This window comes from Triticum urartu, chromosome 2A (assembly GCF_056163025.1).
Source record: "Triticum urartu cultivar PI428250 chromosome 2A, HENAU_Tu73, whole genome shotgun sequence".
Lineage (NCBI taxonomy): Eukaryota > Viridiplantae > Streptophyta > Magnoliopsida > Poales > Poaceae > Triticum > Triticum urartu.
In genome coordinates, this window is record NC_141874.1 from 547,055,965 (window position 1) to 547,077,538 (window position 21,574).

The 21,574-nt window shown below is 46.1% G+C and overlaps 1 protein-coding gene and 1 pseudogene across 5 annotated transcripts; one reads left to right on the plus strand and one right to left on the minus strand.

Moving 5' to 3' along the window:
• Window positions 1-2,052: 2,052 nt before the first annotated feature.
• LOC125538572 (uncharacterized) lies at window positions 2,053-7,362 on the plus strand. Of its 5 annotated transcripts, none has more exons than XM_087544336.1 (9): window positions 2,053-2,288; window positions 3,435-3,574; window positions 4,183-4,229; window positions 4,343-5,157; window positions 5,743-5,823; window positions 6,194-6,227; window positions 6,313-6,375; window positions 6,813-6,925; window positions 7,005-7,362. In XM_087544336.1, the coding sequence occupies exons 1-9, from the start codon at window positions 2,241-2,243 to the stop codon at window positions 7,053-7,055; spliced, it is 1,392 nt and encodes a 463-aa protein (XP_087400462.1). In that variant the 5' UTR covers window positions 2,053-2,240; the 3' UTR covers window positions 7,056-7,362. The 5 variants fall into 5 exon arrangements, 4 of the variants coding, with proteins under 4 accessions (XP_087400462.1, XP_087400463.1, XP_048557792.1 ...); XM_087544337.1 differs by having other exon boundaries at window positions 4,183-4,223; XR_007296444.2 differs by lacking the exon at window positions 6,194-6,227 and having other exon boundaries at window positions 2,056-2,288.
• A 2,248-nt stretch (window positions 7,363-9,610) lies between these two features.
• Window positions 9,611-11,148, minus strand: LOC125538571 (peroxidase 31 pseudogene; annotated as a pseudogene).
• Window positions 11,149-21,574: the final 10,426 nt, after the last annotated feature.

A 21,574-nucleotide genomic window follows, 5' to 3' on the forward strand; every position in this document is an offset into this window, starting at 1 on the left:
GATCAACTTTTTTTTGAGACAACCTCGCATGCTTTATTCACTCTCCATAATGTTTAACGGTACAAAATCAAGCTCTCCAGGCTGGCCCAACCACACATGACGGCCAAAACCCAGAGAGAAAGCATACTTAGCGAGATTGTGAGCCTCAAAATTCGAGTTCCTAAACTCATGGACTACTTTACATGACATAAAAGAATTAGCACGATGTATTATTTCATGCACTATAGCTCCATATTCCGATGACGAGCTTTTGTGGACATCTTCTACCATCCGCTTGCAATCCGATGCAATCTGAATTGTGGATTAACTAACGAGTTGCTAACGAAAATGCCGTTGAACGAGACGTTGGACCGTGGGCTGTTCGCAGACTCAATCATGGGCCTAAGCCCAGGCCCATCTACCCGACAACCTATATAAGGAGGCATTGGTCTGTGGAGTGAACCAGAACTCATTCCCTCCCTCCTGCATAACCCTAGCCGTCATCTTTTGTTCCTCTCTCTATGCTACTCCCGGCGATCCCATCCCGACGACAGCGTGCACGGTTGGTTGGGAGAGCAGGTGCCTTCGGAACCCTATCGTTCGAGATCCTATCCGGGAGAACAACAATAAGGTTTTTGGGGAGCGTCTCGACGCGACTGCTCCTGATCTGTCCCTGTCTTCGTCCTCCTCTGCTTCCACTACCTCCCCTACATCGACATCATGGCTGACGGCACCGCCACCAAGAAGAAGGCCACGGACGCCGCCGAGCCTGCCGTCGTCACCGCCGCGTTGGCCTGGCCAACCGGAGGGTATGATCTTTCCATCCCTCATTTTACTCGCCCATGTGCTAGTTGTATATGATGTGCTCGTAGATGTTTCGATTTTATGTACTGTACGTACTTACATGCTTATGTATCGATATGAGTTGCGTACTGTGATTGTACTTACATGCTTATGTATCGATATGAGTTGCGTACTGTGATTGCCATGCTTACTGTTTACTCGTGGATAAGATTAATCGATAAGGTGCTAATTTTTCCAACGCAAACCATCCAAGATGGATAATAATGATTGGGACATTCTCTAAGTAGAGATCCGTACAAACTCTAAGCTCCCGAGAGGTCCTGATCTACCGGTGGAAGTTGTAATTTCCCTTTCTTGGGACATTAGGCAGATCTTCGTCCTGCGGTGGCGAGAGATGGCATCGTCATCGGCATGGAATAAAGTCTCATCACACCATCCTCGTTTTGGTGACGCTTCTTTTGCCACACCAGGAGAGGTGTGGATGATGGTGTGTCCTTAGGTCATGTTCTTCCAGCTCGGTGTTTTCTTCTGCAGATTTTTCACGGTCATGTTGTCATCCAGAGCAGACAACGTGGCTATACGTCAAGGGCCGCGTGGGATTTGTGTTCTCTAACTCCGTCCGACTGAGACTAGGGCATTTCAGAGGCTCTCTTCATAAAAAAAGAATTCTCCTGCGCGACGATTTTCTATGCAAATTTTTAGCCGCGGGCTTCTCTGGTCTACATCAACAATTTCTCGGACGCTGCTTTTATACAAGCTCCTAAGTTTAAACAAGTTTGCTCCGTTGAGACGAAAAAGACACAGAAACAACAACGAGTTTTGCTTGATGCGCACAGACGGTGGATGCAGAAGGAAAACTTCAGCACCCTCAAGGTTTGTGTAAGGATGTTTTTGTAAGGGTATGTGCTACTCCCTCCGTAAACTAATATAAGAGTGTTTACATCACTATTAAACACTCTTATATTAGTTTACGGAGGGAGTACTTACTATACGGCCTTTGCCTTTTTCAAAAAAAGGAAAAAAGAAGTCCACATCAACTGTTTGATTCGGAGGCGAACCACCCAATCGTGCGGCCGTGCCCCACGACGGTCCGTCGGTCACCCGGGGGGCACATCACAACCGTTGCCGACACACCCACGCCGTGGACAGGCGATAAACATCACCAAACAAATCGAATTTGGAGCCGAATAAAATTCATATACGAAAACCGAAATCCGGAAGGGAAAGCGCAAAAAAGCCCGCACCTTGGTGGCTTCGTGCTACCAAATCGAACCCGAGGACCCCCACCCCCTCCCCCTCCCCGTCCCGTCTCAAGCGCCGGTAAACTTCGCCACGCCCCAATCTCCATTCGCCACAAACCCTAACCGCCCCTCTGCGTCGCGCCGCCGGCCGCCCCGCCACCCTCCTCGCCCTTCCAGGGCCCCGGCGAAGGCTGTAACCCGCGGGGAGCGGCGGCGATGGCATCCACGGCGAAGGTCACCATCACCCTCGGCCGCAGCGGCCAGGTGAGCCGTCGGCTCGGATCTCAGGGCTCTGACGCTCGTGGGATTCCTCTGTATCTTGATTGCTCGTCTGTGATTCGGCTGTGCCCCCGTCGCCGGTTTGGTTGATTAGAAACGAGACGGATGATCGGATGTAGTACAGCTTTAGTCAAGCCGTAGCTCTAGCGCGCGCGGCGAGATGCTCAGTTTCTACTAGTCATAGCTGCGATTTTGGTGCGCTCAGTGGTGGATACATTGTTGGCTTGAATTTTCATCTCTCCCGAAGGTTCTAACTTCTAAGTGAGTGTTGCATCAAAGGGTGTTGTGATTTCCTGTAGGTATTGATTAGGGATGAGTAAAGTTACGTGATTTACTTAGTTGTTGACAAATGGTGAGTTAACGGTAGTTTCTAGGTGTCTTTGCCTCTGGTGGGTTTGTGGGTGTGTTGGGGAGTAAGTACATGGTTTTCACGATTAGAGACAAATGTCACTTGAATAGCTAGCCCCGTAACACATTTTTGAATTGAGGGGAAACCACTGTATTGGGGATGTTTTCTTGTAACTAGTGTTCAAACCTTCAGGTCATGCCCTGTTGTCCAATGGTTGATTGCTCTCTGCTGGCTGTATTGACTATTATCATATTGCAAGTCCTGAATTCAGAGCTGTGTCGGTGTTAACCATAAGGTGATAGAAGAATGCATGTCAATTCATCTCCTTCCTGTTTGCACTTGTACAATTTTTAGCTGACCAATTCAGCTACCACTTCATTCCATGGCTGGTTATGTTTTCTTTTTGGTTTTTTTTAGATAATGGGGTGCTGGTAAGTACTACTCCCTCCGTTCCTAAATATAAGACCTTTTAGAGATTCCACTATAGACTACATACGGAGCAAAATGAGTGAATCTACACTCTAAAGTATGTCTATATACATCCGTATATAGTCCATAGTGAAATCTCTAAAAGGTATTGTATTTAGGAATGGAGGGAGTAGTAACTATCTTGAAGTTGGTAACAGACCCCCTTTTTTCAGGCCATTCTGTGTTGTGAATGTTACCATGGATGCCAGTATCTTGATTGTGTATTTAAATATATTTTTATTTCTTTTAAGGCTTCAGAATGCTGCATCAATTATTCAACTTTGCCCTCCTCACTTTATTTTTTTGGATTGCAGGTTGTCAAAAGGCGAACTATTTCTGATATGGGTAACGATGATGAAGTGCCAGTATCAGGAAGAAAGCGACCTGTCCGAGAGAGGTTAGGAAATAATGTGGCTGATTCTGATTTGTATGGAAGTCAGCAGAGTAATAAAAGGTATATTTGCTTCATCTACATTACTCAATGTTTATTGAAACAGTGTTGCAAAGTTTTTAATTAGAAGCAGTATACACGATGACCCTTGCATATCAGATGTTTCAGATGGTAATGGAAATGGAGTGAATCCCTTTGTGGTGTTTCACCCCCTATTGTGTGTCATGGCTTCAGTTTTACAGTCCTCCATACTCTATGTTCTAATGCATGCTAGTGTCAGCTTGTCACTTTATATGTTCACTTGTCAAGTAGGACCCTGCCAGTTTATTAGTTATAATTCTACATCACATGTCTCTTTTATTCTTGTCCCTGCATGTTTTGTTATATTCAGTGAAGTATATTGCACTGTGTGTGTCTCTTTTGCATATTTATTATTCAATTTTAGCTACCTTTGTACAGATGTTGCACTTTTACTTACTATCTTTATTTTGTTTGATAAAGAAAGCACTTGCTATCTGCAAGTTCCATTGGCTGTCTTTATGTTCAATTACTTCGCGTGCTCCAGACTGCAGCTCACTGCATGTCTCTTTCTGTCGTGTCCTCAGTTTGAGCATCTGTTGAAAGTGTTTGCTTATAAATTTTTACTCTCTTATATTACTGTTCTCCTGCAGACGGCAAACAGAAAGCAGTAGCTCGCAGCTTGGAGATGATGGTTTGGGTGACGATAAACATTTCATTTCCACTATCAGTATTCTAAGATTTCAATACTGAGCTGTCTGCCTGACACTTCCTTTTGTTTTCCTGCATACGTTGGGCTGTATAATATTGAAGCTCGCCAGATTGGCAGGGATGATTTAAGGCTGAAGCTTATGAGGAAAGGCTTGACACAGAAGAGCAACAGTGAGGCAGAACAGAATGGAGTGGATCTCCGTGAAAAGCTTTCCAGGAAGTCAAAGAAACTCCAGGGATACGAGGCAAGAAGGGGTGATCCAGAATCAAGGTCTAGTTATGATGAGGGGGAAATCCCAGAATCAGGATCTGGATATGGTTTGAGGGGGAGAGTCCCAGAGTCAAGAGCCTCTACTCTTGTAAGCCAAGTGCCTTCGTCAAGGAGTGCAGATGGGTTGTTCAAGTTGGAGTCTTCAGGAAAACCTTATCCCTCGTGGACCGCTGATTGTTTGAGGTATACGTCCCCAGACAAGCTTCCAAGTGTTCGAAGAGACATGACTCCCCCAAGAAGTGTTCGAAGAGGCATGTCTCCCCCGAGGGCCGTTCGGAGAGGCATGTCTCCCCCGATAAGTTCTCGAAGAGGTATGTCTCCCCCAAGAAGTGCCCGAAGAGGCATGTCTCCTCCAAGAAGTGTTCGAAGAGGCATGTCTCCTCCAAGAAGTGTTCAAAGAGGCATGTCTCCTCCAAGAAGTGTTCGAAGAGGCATGTCTCCCCCAAGAACATATGATCATACAGGGTCCATTCCATCCCTTCGATCTGTCGGTACCACAAGACCTTCTAGTCATATCACAAGAGATGCTGCTGACACGTTAAGAACCCATCAACCTTACGAAGACAGCTCTACCATTGGGATCGATAGAGGACAACAAACTAATGGAATCACACAATCTGGACGCCGGCCTACATCCCCTGTGCTGGTTTGTATCTCTCTCATATATCTGAAATTAGCCTGGCTTCTAAATGTTCACTTTATTGCTTTATTTTGTGCTCTTCCTTTTCAATGGTCTTTTGGGACAGTATCTGTTGTTTGTCCTACAATGTTGTTGGTGCCGTGAAATTTGTCAATTATGATTTGAGAAGGAACTCGAATGTGAACTTATTACAAACTATCTCTGCCTATAAGGTTCATCTTGCACTTTGGTTAGGTTCCAGTGATGTATTTGCTTAGTGCTGCTCAATACAGCAGGCTTCATAGTTCGTAGAACACCATGAGACATAAAGTTGACATTGGTAAAACGTGGTCATTGCTATGTATGCAATATATCGTCATGTGTGCTGACCATTAGCTCAGTTTTCTCTTCACGTTGCCCTTGGTTACAGGCTTATAGCTGAATTTCTGTTCACTTTGCCTATAGTTGTTGATGTGAGAATTTTTCAACATCCAGTTATGCTGACCAATTGCGAGTCTTGTATCGATTATATTAGCGAGTTTCTGGTTATGCAATCATTCTGTTATGTGATTTTGCTCCAGATTTTCTGACATTATTCTGTGTGATTTGCAGAAAGAAGTACCGTCGACAGTTACTGGATTACTGAATTCAATGGGACTTGAGAAGTATGTTGTTCTCTTTCAGGCTGAGGAGGTGATTTTCCGTTATCTTGATTGTTTCCAACTTTTAAATCCATATTTATAATGCCCAAATAGACATATTTCCTGCGGATAATGGGTTATCTGTTTGCTACCCATAGTGCTCATGTATTAGCATTTGATGCCTTCTGTTTGATGTTTTGCATGGAGTTATGAATTTATGCCCCCGAGGGGCTCTAGCTGTTATTTTTGTATAATCTGGACAATTCATTACATTCTCTATCCTTTCGGTCTCTTATCTCTTTTCTTTCACAATTATCTTTCCATTAAAACTATTTCATTCCTATGCATGTTCCTCTGTTGACTCTACCCTATTCGATCTTTCAACTACTACCATTGGATGTTTCCTTCTTTCTTTCTTCAAGATCCAGAATGTGTTCGTCAGTCCATTCAATTCAAGTATACTCTTGAATCCATGAGTATGTTTAGACATATATGTTTTATTATGGAGTGTTCATTTTCCTTTGTATTTACTTGTTTGCAGGTGGATATGGCCGCATTGAGTCAGATGAAAGACAGCGACCTCAAAGATATGGGAGTACCAATGGTAGTGTTTGTCGTTCAATTACTAGCCGCTTTACATGATACATCGTGATTTTCTTGCTCTGAGTATGTTTTTTCCTAAAAGCTACTCCATCTGATTACACTGGAAACATCAAATATTAACGGGATTGAAATGATAGACATGAGTTGCATGCTTTCAGCACAACCGAACTTGATAGTAGTTAGGAATAGTGTCTGCATTGCATGCTATGTTTTTTCGTTGTAATTTCGTTAGCATGCTTCTAGTACTTGAACATGCATAATGGAGGAACTTACCTTCAGAATCTAGCAAGAGCATGCCAAATATACATAGTACTTACTCCCTCCGTCCCATAATATAAGAGCGTTTTTGACATAGTAGTAATTACCGCTTTGGAGTCCTGTAGAAGATAGGCTTTCTCTTGTAGTTTTGACTAGAGTAACACCATTGTATTGGATCAGGGCCCCAGGAAGAAGATACTCCTTGCGGCGGCACCTTACGGAAAACAACGGCAAAGATGAGCAGCATGTGCTCTGTGACGTTGAACATTTGCTGGGAATGCATTTTTATTGGTGTAAGCATGCTCTAATGCGGATCTTGTATATCCTCACTGGTAGTCTGGCTTAGTTAACCTTTTTTTTGTTTGCTGATAGATTAATGTCGCCCTGTTCTTGGCTTGTGTAAAGTCATGTCTTGTCAGCTGATGCTCCGAATCGTACCACTGGCGGCGATATGCTGCCCTGCTGTATTTGTTAACAGCAGTAGGGTTTGAAACAGAGTGGATACAACATGGTCTAGCGCCATCATCAATCTGGACTTCCTGTATTTTGGGGAACATGATGAGGGATACAACTAACCCAATCTATTATGTATGCCAAATGGCCATCGAATTCCACCAGTCTTGTGCATGGAGGAAGTAGTAGATTGTTTTTTCAGTTTGACTGCTCCTACCTACATTTGTTCAACTGTCAATCTTTGCCATATGGATTGTGCATAGTTGTGTTGCCTGTATACCAGAGTTACCCCGGGTTTTCAATTAGGTGTTGTTCTTGAACGATGTTTAGGACGCTCTACTCTATAACTGCATTGCTAGGATAGAGCAGCGTTTAACATCATGAATTACTAGCAGGAAATGGTTGATTATGCACTGCAGCTGAGTAGCGACGGCTCAGCAGAACCCGTGCAAGCTGTCGTGCGCCAGTTCTTTCATCTGTTATCATTGTACAATGACGCGAACTATTGGCCCTGGAAATGGACGTGAATGTTTGGCCTAATCATTTGCTATCCATGCTATCCAAACTGTCACAATGGAAGGCACCGAATCGAAAAAATCAGACCGTCCATGCACCACCAGATGCCTCCCCGCACCGGCATCGGTCCAGTCGAGGGTCCACCATTAAAACGCAACCGAAAAAAGCTTCAGCCGACATGAACCGGCCCGGCGCGGCCAAAATCACTGTTCTGACCGTAACAGTAATCTTTGTCACAAAATGAATTTGACTTAAAAGTACTTCACAATCTGACCTTTTTGAAAATGCCAGATCCCACGGTGTTGCTGAGACACATAAAAACGTCAAGGTATGCCGTGTTTCTGCTCCATATGAAAACGCCGAAGTATGCCGCGTTTTTGCTCCATATGAAAACGCCATGGTTGTTGGCGTTTCTGACTGACATGCAAACGCCATGGGTGTTGGCGTTTCTAAATGGCCCTAGCCTAGATGCTCGCCATCATGTACCGGCTGACAGCCCTAGCCTTACTGACAGAAATCTAGGGCGCCGGTGCATTTTCTATTGACCGTGAAAAGCAACAAACAAACAGCCCGACCTGCCATCTAGCTCAAAGGACGGCACCATGCTCCACACTGCTACCCCACGTGACCACATAGAATGATTCAGTGTTGCTAACAAGAGTTGTTAGTCAGTGTGATTTACTGAAAGTAGGAATTAAACATTTTCCAGCGTGAGTTACTTGAAGTAGGATTTTAACATTTTTGGTATGGCGGTTAAACAAGAATTAGTCTCATACATACTATTAGATTAATTTATAAGTGTGGCGTCTGTTATATTTTAAAAAAAATTCAAATAATGCCCAATGTTATTCTTGTCACAAATCATGTTAAACTATAAAACTATACTCTGTCATCTAAAATCTTCATTAGACAGTCTTCTAGTTGTTTTTATTTTTTATCCATCTTTTTTTACTCGGCCAAATATATTGCGAATTTGATTGCCAAATATTGCATTTGTGGCTATCAGCAACTACATTTCGCTTGTGATTATTTTAGGAGTACATTTTGTCATATAGTACTCAGGGAAATCTCTTGGCTCGCTCAAGATTTTGGAGGATTAAAGTTAAGAAATTTCTTACATTATGAAGCCCATAAACTGTATTGATAGTTTCCTTGCAATTTAGAGTCTTCTATAGTTGTTTTTAGATTTTAACAATCTGTTTTTATCCGGCCAAATGAACCAGCTCATTAGATTTGATTGATGATCTGCGAACTAATTTGCGAAACATGCATTACCTGCAAGATTAACGCAGGGTGTCAACATCACATCGCACTGTGCATGTTGCTACAGTGGCAGTATGTCATTAGACAAAAGTTGCTGCATGCAATCTGCCCCACCACCCATCAAACATCGTCATCGTCAGGTCAAGTCACTTTTTGAATGCCTACCCTGCTGCTCCTTCTCACGAACCATGTCCATGTGTACCCTTTCGCATAGTTGGCATCGTTGTTCCAACCATGTACGCCAGCAACGCCACCACCTATGGCGTTTCCATGTCAGGAAGAAACGCCAACACCAATGGCGTTTCCATGTGGATCAGAAACGCTGCATACCTCGGCGTTTTAATGTGGATAAAAAACGCAGCATACCTTGGCGTTTCTATATCTCGCAGCAACGCCGCGGGATCTGATGTTTCTAAAAGGGTCAGATCATGAAATACTTTTAAGTCGAATTTATTTTATAACAAAGATCAATGTTAAGTTCAGAACAGTGATTTCGGCCGCCCGGCGCTGTACAAGAAAAAGGCAGCAGCCAATGTTGCCTTGCCCTCCCATGTGCCAACCCCAACGGCCGGCAATCTGCTCGTGTCACCTTCGTTGCCGTTGGTCGCGTGATTATGCTACGTTCCGTGTATCCGCCGCCGGTAGCTGCGTAACCGCAAGAGGAGCATTCGGCGGCGGCAATTGAGCGTTCCGTGATGACTACGCGGAATGTATGTATGACTGAAAGTAACAATACATGCACAAGATGAACCAGTCCAGGCGACGATAACGACTTGCGTAACAGAAAGGGAGGTGCCAACGGCCCAGCGCCACTCGCCGAATTGGACGGCCTTCATCGCTCGCTTTTCGATTCACAAGACCGAAAAGCATCACAATTCACGAGTTCATTCAGAAAATCAGAGAGCGGACACGCACCAAAATCCAATCCTAATATCGCCCAATTTTCACCGGACTAGCGACGGCACAACATCAGGCAAAGCTGTAGCAACGCGCGCGGTCGCCGGACCTAGTCGAGGATGTCGCACTGCCGCCTGACGACGCCCTGCCGCCCCGTCTTGACGCCGACGGTGCCGAGCTTCTGCATGGCCTTGGCGAAGTCCTGGAAGAAGGCGGTCCGGTTGTCGGCGTACTGCTGGACGAACACCTTGGTGGGCGGGTACTCCCACAGCGCGGCGTCGGAGGCGAGCAGCCCCAGGCCCCGGGGCAGGTTCTTGAAGTAGAGCTCGTCGAACTCCCGCGGCGTCACGATGTCGTTGAAGATGGAGATGTCCGGGTTGCTCTCGTAGCCGGCGCAGGAGCTCTGCAGCGCCCGCGCGAACTCCGGGTTCAGCGACGGGTCGTGCCCGCTGGCGCCGCCGCCCTTGCCCTTGTAGTTGTACACCCGGTGCGCGAACTCGGAGCAGTGGGAGAAGCCCACGGTGTGGGCGCCCGCCAGCGCCACCATCTCCTGCGGCGTGATGCCCTTGCGCGCGAACAGGACCGTCATGGCGCGCGCCGACATGTTGGTGCGCGGGAGGTTGCCCTCCACGTCGCGCGCGTCGGAGCGGCGCGCGTCGCGGCGGCCGAGGGGGACGGGGAAGCGCGGCCCGCCGAGGATCCCCACCAGGTCGCGCGCGGCCAGCGCGAGGATGTCGGCGCAGGAGACGGTGCCCGGGCAGGCGGCCTCCAGCGCGGCCTTGGCGCGGGCCACGGCGTCGAAGGCGTCCCCCGGGAGGGAGAGGTTGATCTCCGCGGCGCGCTCCGGGGTCCGGTCGGAGGAGAGCGGGGAGACGAGGACGGAGGCGTCGCAGCCGGAGACGAAGCAGTCGTGGAAGAAGAGGCGCAGCGTGCCCGCCGCCGTGGACGGGTTGGCCTGCTGCTTGGCGGCGACCACGTCCGAGACGATCTGCTCCGCGCGGGGGCAGCTGCGGCTGTAGTACGACGTCGACAGCCTGGCCGCCGCCGCCGCCGCGCCGGGGGCCGCGGCGGCGGCGAGGAGCGCGAGGGAGAGGAGGACGCGGCGGAGAAGCGTGCCCATGGCGAGAGAGAGAGAGAGAGAGAGAGAGAGAGGTGGAGGTGGCTGGATTTGGAAATGAGAGAGACGGAGATTGGGGTGAGGGGAAAGGAAAAGGGCGGTGGGCTGGAGAAGGGAAGAATGGTGAAGTGGGAGGATTAGTGATGACTGATGAGTGAAGTAATTGTGGGGTTTAAGGTTAAGGGGAAGGGTGGTGCGGTGGCCTCCCTGGTAAAGACGGGTGGAGCTCGAGGACGGATGGACGGATGTTCCTGCCGCAACCGCGGTGAGTTCTTTATAAGCGGAGGTGGTCCACGCTCCAAACTCTGCAGTGGATTTTGTTTTTTCTTCGAATATATAAACATGACTTTTTTTTTTAGGAAAAGGGCACATATTCATTAAGAAAAATCATCAAAAGTATACAAAACACTTCAAATGTAATAAAAATTACTCATGAATTACCGAACCACCACTATCATCGTCAGAAAGAACCGCTAATGTGCTGCTGCCATTGCTCCTCTATCAAAGTCGACCTGACCTTGTCGATAAAAGCCGAAAAGTCTTTGCGCATGTGTCCCTAAGAATTAGCGTGCTGGAGCCGCAGTCGTCGTTGAAGCACCTGACATCAAATATCGCCACGGCGCAAGCACCACAAGAAACCCTAACCCCCCCCCCCCCTCCCAAGGAGATGGCAGACATAAATCTACGTCGGAGCTTCACCGACTTCATGCAGACGGACGAGCTCGAGGAGGATTGAAACCCGAAAGAGCAACTCGAGGAGGAACCGTCGCCATTCGTCCCATCGCAAAACATGTGATGACTAAAAAACTCTGACCTAAACTACTCATATGCCTAGGGAAAATTACTCACACGTGAGTGGAAATATCATGATGATGGAGAAGAGGTTGTTGACAACGATGGCAACAAATTCCCCTCCCTCGAGGTTGTTCTTCAGACTACCCCTCCCGAAGAAGAACAGAGATGGTAGCGGTTCCATGAAGCGAAAAGTTCACATTAAGGGTTTCAGGGATGAAGGAAAATATAGGCCAAAGAGGGCGTAAGGCGGTGGACAGGGACCCACGCGGCCTTGTGGCTCCATAGCTCTTTTCTCCCAAAATAATTGTACATTTTTGGTAATTTTTTGGGCATCTTTATTTCTACACAAAAAGTAGGACCATGGGAAATTCTATTGAAACGACCTTAGGGCATGGCCAATGCATAGCCTCATGGTGATGCCCCATGTGCCATGTAGGATCGGATGTCATGGAAAGTAGGTCCGTATAGAGAAGCGGGATCCTCTGTAAGAGGCGGGTGCTTGAGGAGAAAAAGTGTGATCCGGTGTAAAAAATTGAAGTGAAGAGAAGGGATGCATGTGTAGTAATGGTCTACTTCCCTCCGGTTCTTTTTACTCCGCGTATTAGATTTGTGTCAAGTCAAACTTTACAAAGTTTGACCATATATATATTAAAAAATATCAACATCTACAATACCCAATATATATACTATGAATCTACATTTCATAATGAATCTAACAATGTTGATTTGGCATTGTGAATGTTGATCATTTTTTCTATAAATTTGATCAAAGTAGAGATACGTTGATTTGACAAAACTTATATGCAGACTAAAAAGGATTGAAGGGAATACTTTCTATCCTTTGATAAGGTCCACTAACAATAGCCTGCGTTGGGAAGAAAAAACCAATACAGATGCCTTAAACTAGTTTTTTGCCAAGAGTCATTTGTATCCATATATCACCATTACACATGTCCTTAGTAGTGGGGACGGTTTTACCAACTTTCCCAGCTCCCGTCCAAAGCTTTCCATAATGTGTGTCAGCGCGTATATAAATCTTTTGGCCGCATGCACGTACCAGGCTGATAATAAACGGAGACTGTGCAGATGAGGTAAGATCGATCACAAAAACAGGCAAGTCGGAGTCAGCAAGTATTAACTTGACCCGCCGATGCAGCAGCTGAGCCTGAGCAGCTCCATTTATGCAGTTCTCGCGATGGATGGAGAGACAGCATGCGTACCTAACCTATACGAAGGCCGGAGTCTGCCAAAGTTAGTTCTTCCTCTGGAAGAAAAAGCAGTTACCACGACCTCCGATGGTTCGCACCTCCGATGTTTAGCTGGCACCACAAGCAAGGATAGGGGCGGAAGCAAAGCAGGTCGAAAGCGCTGAAACCGGCGGCGACCGTATGCGCACGTACGTACGTCCGTGTGGTGCACCGCACGGCTGCGCCACGGAAAATCGTCGTTGCCCTTGATGGCGCGCGTGACCGAACGCGGTATTAACGGTGGTGGGTACGGCGTAGCTGTCCGGCCCGTGAATAAGGTTTGTCACCAGCTTCCGTCTCTCGAGAAGCATCTCACCTGCGACCACATATACACAGCTGTATGCTGGCGCGTATCCAGTTCCAATTTCTGCCAGTGCGCCTTCTTTCGGGAGTGGCTACCTAGCTAAGCTAGGAGTGGAATGCGGAGGTGGACGATGAGGTTTTGCCTCGGAGTTAGCGGGAATCTTAATATTTCTTCACGCATACGCCTCAGCGCTCCATCACATGCCATCCAGGAGTACTCTTAGGGACTATCTGCAGGGCTGTTGAGCATTGATTCATGCGTGTACGTAGGTCCAAAACGGTCGCGATCCTTGTACAGCTGGGGCGCGTACGAGCGACGCACGCCGGACGTATAGCTGTCGTGAGTACGTTCGTACGTTCGGCTGGGGCAGGGCCAGGATATACAGTGCTCCGGTTGATGACACAGTTCGGCTGTCGTGAGAACATCAAAGGGGTTTCGTTTGGGAGAGGTGGACCAACGATCACTCATTTACTCTTTGCCGATGATAGTGTGGTGTTTGTGGAGGGGTTGAGAGAGAATTTTGAGGCTTTGCGCCACATCCTGGTTGATTATGAAGAGGCCTCGGGGCAAAAGGTAAATCTCCAAAAGTCAGCGGTGTACTTTGGCAAGGGTACTTTGGATGGTGACAAGGAGGAACTCAAACATGTGTTGCAAATTTCGGAGGAGGCACTGAGTGAACGGTATTTGGGGCTACCCACGGTGGTGGGAAGATCTAAGGACGGTACTTTCAAATACGTTAAGGATAGTGCGAAAGGGAAAGTGTCAGGATAGAAGGGTCAAGGCTTGTCTAAGATGGCGAGAGAGGTACTTGTCAAATCCGGTCTTCAGTCAACACCGACTTTTACCATGAGCTGTTTCCAACTCACAAAGAAAATTTGCGGGAACCTGTCTACAATTTCTTCAAACTTCTGGTGGGGTGAAACTGATGGTAATAAGAAAGTGCACTGGATCGGTTGGGATAAGATGTGTATGAGCAAGAAGGATGGGGGGCTTGGGTTTAGAGACCCGGAAGCCTTCAATCAAGCTATGCTTGCAAGACAAGCTTGACGTTTACTTCAAGTACCGGATTCTTTGTGTGGAAGGGTCTTAAAGGCGAGGTATTTCCCTGACGGAACGATCTTAAACGCCACATGCCCAGACGGGGGATCATACACGTTCCGAAGTATCTTACACGGCCGCGATCTCCTGAACGATGGGCTGATTTGGAGGATAGGCGATGGATCGCATGTTAAGATTCATCACGACAATTGGTTGCCAAGGAATGGAAGTCTCAAGCCACCGGGCCAACACTATATCGCCGGTTACACACGCGTGGGGGACCTGTTGGAAACTGATGGCCGCTCATGGAACAGAAGAGCGATGATGGAAATGTTCGCACCGGATGAAGCTCTAGAGATTCTGCAGATTCCAGTAGGTGGTCCGGATGTTCAGGATTACCTGGCCTGGAACTACACCAAAAACGGGATCTTTTCAGTCCGGTCAGCATATCATCTTCGGATGAGCCAAAAGCGGATGAGAGCCGGACGGCCGGAATCCTCATCATCAGTGGCAGATCACAAGTCCTGGTTGAGCCTGTGGGACACGGTAGCCTCCATCTTAACTAGGGCCCTCTGCTACGCGTTCCTCTTATACGGGACTAATTCTGCTCAACTCTCATCTTTCTCAATAGTAGGTTGTGGTAGCTGGTAGGAGTTGACGGTTGAGGAAAGCATATGCGTACAGTACACAACGACTTTTGTAGTGTACCTCTTATTTCTAATTTTCGGTCTCTTGATAGTGTTATTTTTCATATGCGTATAGTTGGTATATGAGTCTGTTTAGAACAAATCTAGATGTGCCTTGATTATTGCACATCTACGTGAGTCAATCAAACTAGAAAGAAAAGAAAATGCTTACACGAATCTTAGCATAAAATCAATGACATATGACTTAAATGTACAATACTTAGAGCACATCTAAATGTGCTGTAGCAAAACTGTGTATTAAAATCTCAGCATTATAGAAACACCATTGAAAATAATAATACAAGAGAATCCCTGTGGAGTCCATCATCTTCAGACTCTGGGATGAGTGGATGAAGCCTTGGTGTCGTGGCTATTCACTGTCGGAGCCTGCCAAGCCTAGTTTGTTGCAGATGAAAAGTCATCACCACTTCATTCCCATCGGACAAGTATCCCGGAAATCAAAAGGTGGAGGCAGGAGTGGAGCAGACCCTAAGCTCGCTTCAATGTGTTGTAGTTGTAGGATGATGTTCTATACTAATGAAAGCCTTTGCGCGGTCGTCAGCCCCGGGCCACGGCCCAGCATGCCCAAGGTTTGTCTCCACCCCTGCTTAGAGTCAAATCCTTCGCTTGAATCGATGAAGAACATCACCGAGGAATTTGGGTACTTCTCATAGATGCAACCTTACACTGTATTTTACTAAAGAAACACAACTGATAATGAGCTCCACCCACCTTTCATGGAAACGAAGTCCCGCATTTCCTATTTAATGGTAAGCTCATAGGTATTTTCTCCATCTTAACTAGGGTCCTCTGCTGCGCGTTCCTCTTATACGGGACAAATTCTTCTCAACTCTCATCTTTCTCGATAGTAGGTTGTGGTAGCTGGTCGGATTTGACGGTTGAGGAAAGCATATCCGTACAATACACAACGAGTTTTGTAGTGTACCTCTTATTTCTAATCTTCGGTCTCTTGATAGTGTTACTTTTCATATGCGTATAGTTGGTATATGAGTCTGTTTAGAACAATCTAGATGTGCCTTGATTGTTGCACATTTAAGTGAGTCAATCAAACTAGAAAGAAAAGAAAATGCTTACACAAATCTTAGCATAAAATCAATGACATGTGACTTAAATGTACAATACTTAGAGCACATCTAAATGTGCTTTAGCAAAAATGTGTATTAAAATCTCAGCATTATAGAAACACCCTTGACAATAGTAATACAAGAGAATCCCCGTGGAGTCCATCATCTTCAGACTCTAGGATGAGTGGATGAAGCCTTGGTGTCGTGGCTATTCACTGTCGAAGCCTGCCAAACCTAGTTTGTTGCAGATGAAAAGTCATCACCACTTCATTCCCATCGGACAAGCATCCCAGAAATCAAAAGGTGGAGGCACGAGTGGGGCAGACCCTAAGCTTGCTTCATTGTGTTGTAGTTGTAGGATGATGTTCTGTACTAATGAAAGCCTTTGCGCAGTCGTCAGCCCAGCATGCCCAAGGTTTGTCTCCACCCCTGCTCAGAGTCAAAGCCTTCGCTTGAGTCGATGAAGAACATCACCGAGGGATTTGAGTACTTCTCGTGGATGCAACCTTACACTGTATTTTACTGAAGAAACGCAACTGATAATGAGCTCCACCCACCTTTCATGGAAACCAAGTCCCGCATTTCCTATTTAATTGTAAGCTTGTAGGTATTTTCTCCATCTTAACTAGGGAACTCTGCTGCACGTTCGTCTTATACGGGACAAATTCTGCTCAACTCTCATCTTTCTCGATAGTAGGTTGTGGTAGCTGGTAGGATTTGATGGTTGAGGAAAGCATATGCGTACAATACACAATGACTTTTGTAGTGTACCTCTTATTTCTAATCTTCGGTCACTTGATAGTCTTATTTTTCATATGCGTATAGTTGGTATATGACTCCGTTTAGAACACATCTAGATGTGCCTTGATTATTGCACATCTAAGTGAGTCAATCAAACTAGAAACAAAAGAAAATGCTTACACGAATCTTAGCGTAAAATCAATGACATATGACTTAAATGTACAATACTTAGAGCATATCTAAATGTGCTTTAGTAAAACTGTGTATTAAAATCTCAGCATTATAGAAACACCCTTAAAATAATAATATAAGAGAATCCCTATGGAGTCCATCATCTTCAGAATTTGGGATGAATTGATGTAGCCTTGGTGTCGTGGCTATTCACTGTCGGAGCCTTCCAAACCTAGTTTGTTGCAGATGAAAAGTCATCACCACTTCATTCCCATCGGACAAGCATCCCAGAAATCAAAAGGTGGATGCAGGAGTGGGGCAGACCCTAAGCTTGATTCAATGTGTTGTAGTTGTAGGATGATGTTCTGTACTAATGAAAGCCTTTGCGCGGTCGTCAGCCCAGCATGCCCAAGGTTTGTCTCCACCCCTGCTCAGAGTCAAAGCCTTCGCTTGAATCGATGAAGAACATCACCGAGGGATTTGGGTACTTCTCGTGGATGCAACCTTACACTGTATTTTACTGAAGAAACACAACTGATAATGAGCTCCACCCACCTTTCATGGAAACCAAGTCCCGCATTTTCTATTTAATTGTCAGCTTATAGGTATTTTCTCCATCTTAACTAGGGCCCTCTGCTGCGCGTTCCTCTTATACGGGACAAATTTTGCTCAACTCTCATCTTTCTCGATAGTAGGTTGTGGTAGCTGGTAGGATTTGACGGTTGAGGAAAGCATGTGCGTATAGTACACAACGACTTTTGTAGTGTACCTCTTATTTCTAATCTTCGGTCTCTTGATAGTGTTATTTTTCATATGCGTATAGTTGGTATACGAGTCTATTTAGAACACATCTGGATGTGCCTTGATTATTGCACATCTAAGTGAGTCAATGAAACTAGAAAGAAAAGAAAATGCTTACACGAATCTTAGCGTAAAATCAATGACATATGACTTAAATGTACAATACTTAGAGCATATCTAAATGTGCTTTAGCAAAACTATGTCTTAAAATCTCAGCATTATAGAAACATCCTTGAAAATACTAATACAAGAGAATCCCAATGGAGTCCATCATCTTCAGAATTTGGGATGAATGGATGAAGCCCTGGTGTCGTGGCTATTCACTGTCGGAGCCTACCAAACCTAGTTTGTTGCAGATGAAAGGTCAGCACCACTTCATTCCCATCTGACAAGCATCCCAGAAATCAAAAGGTGGAGGCAGGAGTGGGGCAGACCCTAAGCTTGCTTCAATGTGTTGTAGTTGTAGGATGATGTTCTGTACTAATGAAAGCCTTTGCGCGGTCGTCAGCCCAGCATGCCCAAGGTTTGTCTCCACCCCTGCTCAGAATCAAAGCCTTCGCTTGAATCGATGAAGAACATCACCGAGGGATTTGGGTACTTCTCGTCGATGCAACCTTACACTTTATTTTACTAAAGAAACACAAATGATAATGAGCTCCACCCGCCTTTCATGGAAACCAAGTCCCGCATTTCCTATTTAATTTTAAGCTTATAGGTATTTTCTCCATCTTAACTAGGGCCATCTGCTGCGCGTTCCTCGTATACGGGACTAATTCTGCTCAACTCTCATCTTTTTCGATAGTAGGTTGTGGTAGCTGGTAGGAGTTGACGGTTGAGGACAGCATACGCGTAAAGTACAGAACGACTTTTGTAGTGTACCTCTTATTTCTAATCTTCGGTCTCTTGATAGTGTTGTTTTTCATATGCGTATAGTTGGTATATATGAGTCCGTTTAGAACACATCTAGATGTGCCTTCATTATTGCACATCTAAGTGGGTCAATCAAACTAGAAAGAAAATAAAATGCTTACACGAATCTTAGCGTAAAATCAATGACATATGACTTAAATGTACAATACTTAGAGCATATCTAAATGTGATTTAGCAAAACTATGTTTAAAATCTCAGCATTATAGAAACACCCTTGAAAACAATAATACAAGAGAATCCCTATGGAGTCCATCATCTTCAGAATTTGGGATGAATGGATGAAGCCTTGGTGCCGTGGCTGTTCACTATCGGAGCCTGCCAAACCTAGTTTGTTGCAGATAAAAAGTCATCACCACTTCATTCCCATCACACAAGCATCCCAGAAATCAAAAGGTGGAGGCTGGAGTGGGGCAGACCCTAAGCTTGCTTCAATGTGTTGTAGCTGTAGGATGATGTTCTGTACTAATGAAAGCCTTTGCGCAGTCGTCAGCCCAGCATGCCCAATGTTTGTCTCCACCCCTGCTCAGAGTCAAAGCCTTCGCTTAAATCGATGAATAACATCACCGAGGGATTTGGGTACTTCTCGTCGATGCAACCTTACACTGTATTTTACTAAAGAAACACAACTGATAATGAGCTCCACCCGCCTTTCATGGAAACCAAGTCCCGCATTTCCTATTTAATTATAAGCTTATAGGTACTTTCCCCATCTTAGCTAGGGCCCTCTGGTGCGCGTTCCTCTTATACGGGACAAATTCTGCTCAACTCTCATCTTTCTCGATAGTAGGTTGTGGTAGCTGGTAGGATTTGACGGTTGAGGAAATCATATGCGTACAGTACACAACGACTTTTGTAGTGTACCTCTTATTTCTAATCTTCGGTCTCTTGGTAGTGTTATTTTTCATATGCGTATAGTTGGTATATGAGTCTTTTTAGAACACATCTAGATGTGACTTGATTATTGCACATCTAAGTGAGTCAATCAAACTAGAAAGAAAAGAAAATGCTTACATGAATCTTAGCGTAAAATCAATGACATATGACTTAAATGTACAATACTTAGAGCATATCTAAATGTGCTTTAGCAAAAATGTGTCTTAAAATCTCAGCATTATAGAAACACCCTTGAAAATAATAATACAAGAGAATCCCTATGGAGTCCATCATCTTCAGAATTTGGGATGAATGGATGAAGCCTTGGTGCCGTGGCTATTCACTGTCGGAGCCTGCCAAACCTAGTTTGTTGCAGATGAAAAGTCATCACCACTTCATTCCCATCGGACAAGTATCCCAGAAATCAAAAGGTGGAGGCTGGAGTGGGGCAGACCCTAAGCTTGCTTCAATGTGTTGTAGTTGTAGGTGTTGGGGAACGTAGCAGAATTTTAAAATTTTCTACGCATCGCCAAGATCAATCTATGGAGTCATCTAGCAACGAGGGAGAGGGGAGTGCATCTACATACCCTTGTAGATCGCGAGCGGAAGCGTTCAAGAGAACGGGGTTGATGGAGTCGTACTCGTCGTGATCCAAATCAACGATGACCTAGCGCCGAACGGACGGCACCTCCGCGTTCAACACACCTACGGTTGGGAAGACGTCTCCTCCAACTTGATCCAACAAGGGGGAAGGGGAGGTTGATGGAGATTCAGCAGCACGACGACGTGGTGCTGGAAGCAACGGTGATCTCGGCAGGGCTTCACCAAGCTCAGGGAGAGGGAGAGATGTCACGGGAGGGAGAGGGAGGCGCTAGGGGCTAGGGTGCGGCTGCCCTCCCCCCCACTATATATAGGACCCCTAGGGCGGGGGGCGCCGGCCCTAGGAGATGCAATCTCCAAGGTGGGCGGCGGCCAAGGGGGTTGGAGTGCCCCCCAAGCTAAGTGGGGCGCCCCCACCCTAGGTGCAGGGGGAGGCCCATGGGGGGCGCACCAGCCCACTAGGGGCTGGTTCCCCTCCCACTTCACCCCATGGGGCCCTCCGGGATAGGTGGCCCCACCCGGTGGACCCTGGGACCCTTCCGGTGGTCCCGGTACAATACCGATTACCCCCGAAACTTTCCCGATGGCCGAAACTTGACTTCCTATATATAAATCTTCACCTCCGGACCATTCCGGAACTCCTCGTGACGTCCGGGATCTCATCCGGGACTCTGAACAACTTTTGGGTTACCGTATACTAATATCTCAACAACCCTAGAGTCACCGAACCTTAAGTGTGTAGACCCTACGGGTTCGGGAGACACGCAGACATGACCGAGACGACTCTCCGGTCAATAACCAACAGCGGGATATGGATATCCATGTTGGCTCCCACATGCTCCTCGATGATCTCATCGGATGAACCATGATGTCGAGGATTCAATCAATCCCGTATACAATTCCCTTTGTCAATCGGTACGTTACTTGCCCGAGACTCGATCGTCGGTATCCCAATACCTTGTTCAATCTCGTTACCGGCAAGTCACTTTACTCGTACCGTAATGCATGATCCCGTGATCAACCACTTGGTCACATTGAGCTCATTATGATGATGCATTACCGAGTGGGCCCGGAGATACCTCTCCGTCATACGGAGTGACAAATCCCAGTCTCGATTCGTGCCAACCCAACAGACACTTTCGGAGATACCCGTAGTGCACCTTTATAGTCACCCAGTTACGTTGTGACGTTTGGCACACCCAAAGCACTCCTATGGTATCCGGGAGTTGCACAATCTCATGGTCTAAGGAAATGATACTTGACATTCGGAAAAGCTATAGCAAACGAACTACACGATCTTTGAGCTATGCTTAGGATTGTGTCTTGTCCATCACATCATTCTCCTAATGATGTGATCCCGTTATCAATGACATCCAATGTCCATAGTCAGGAAACCATGACTATCTTTTGATCAACGAGCTAGTC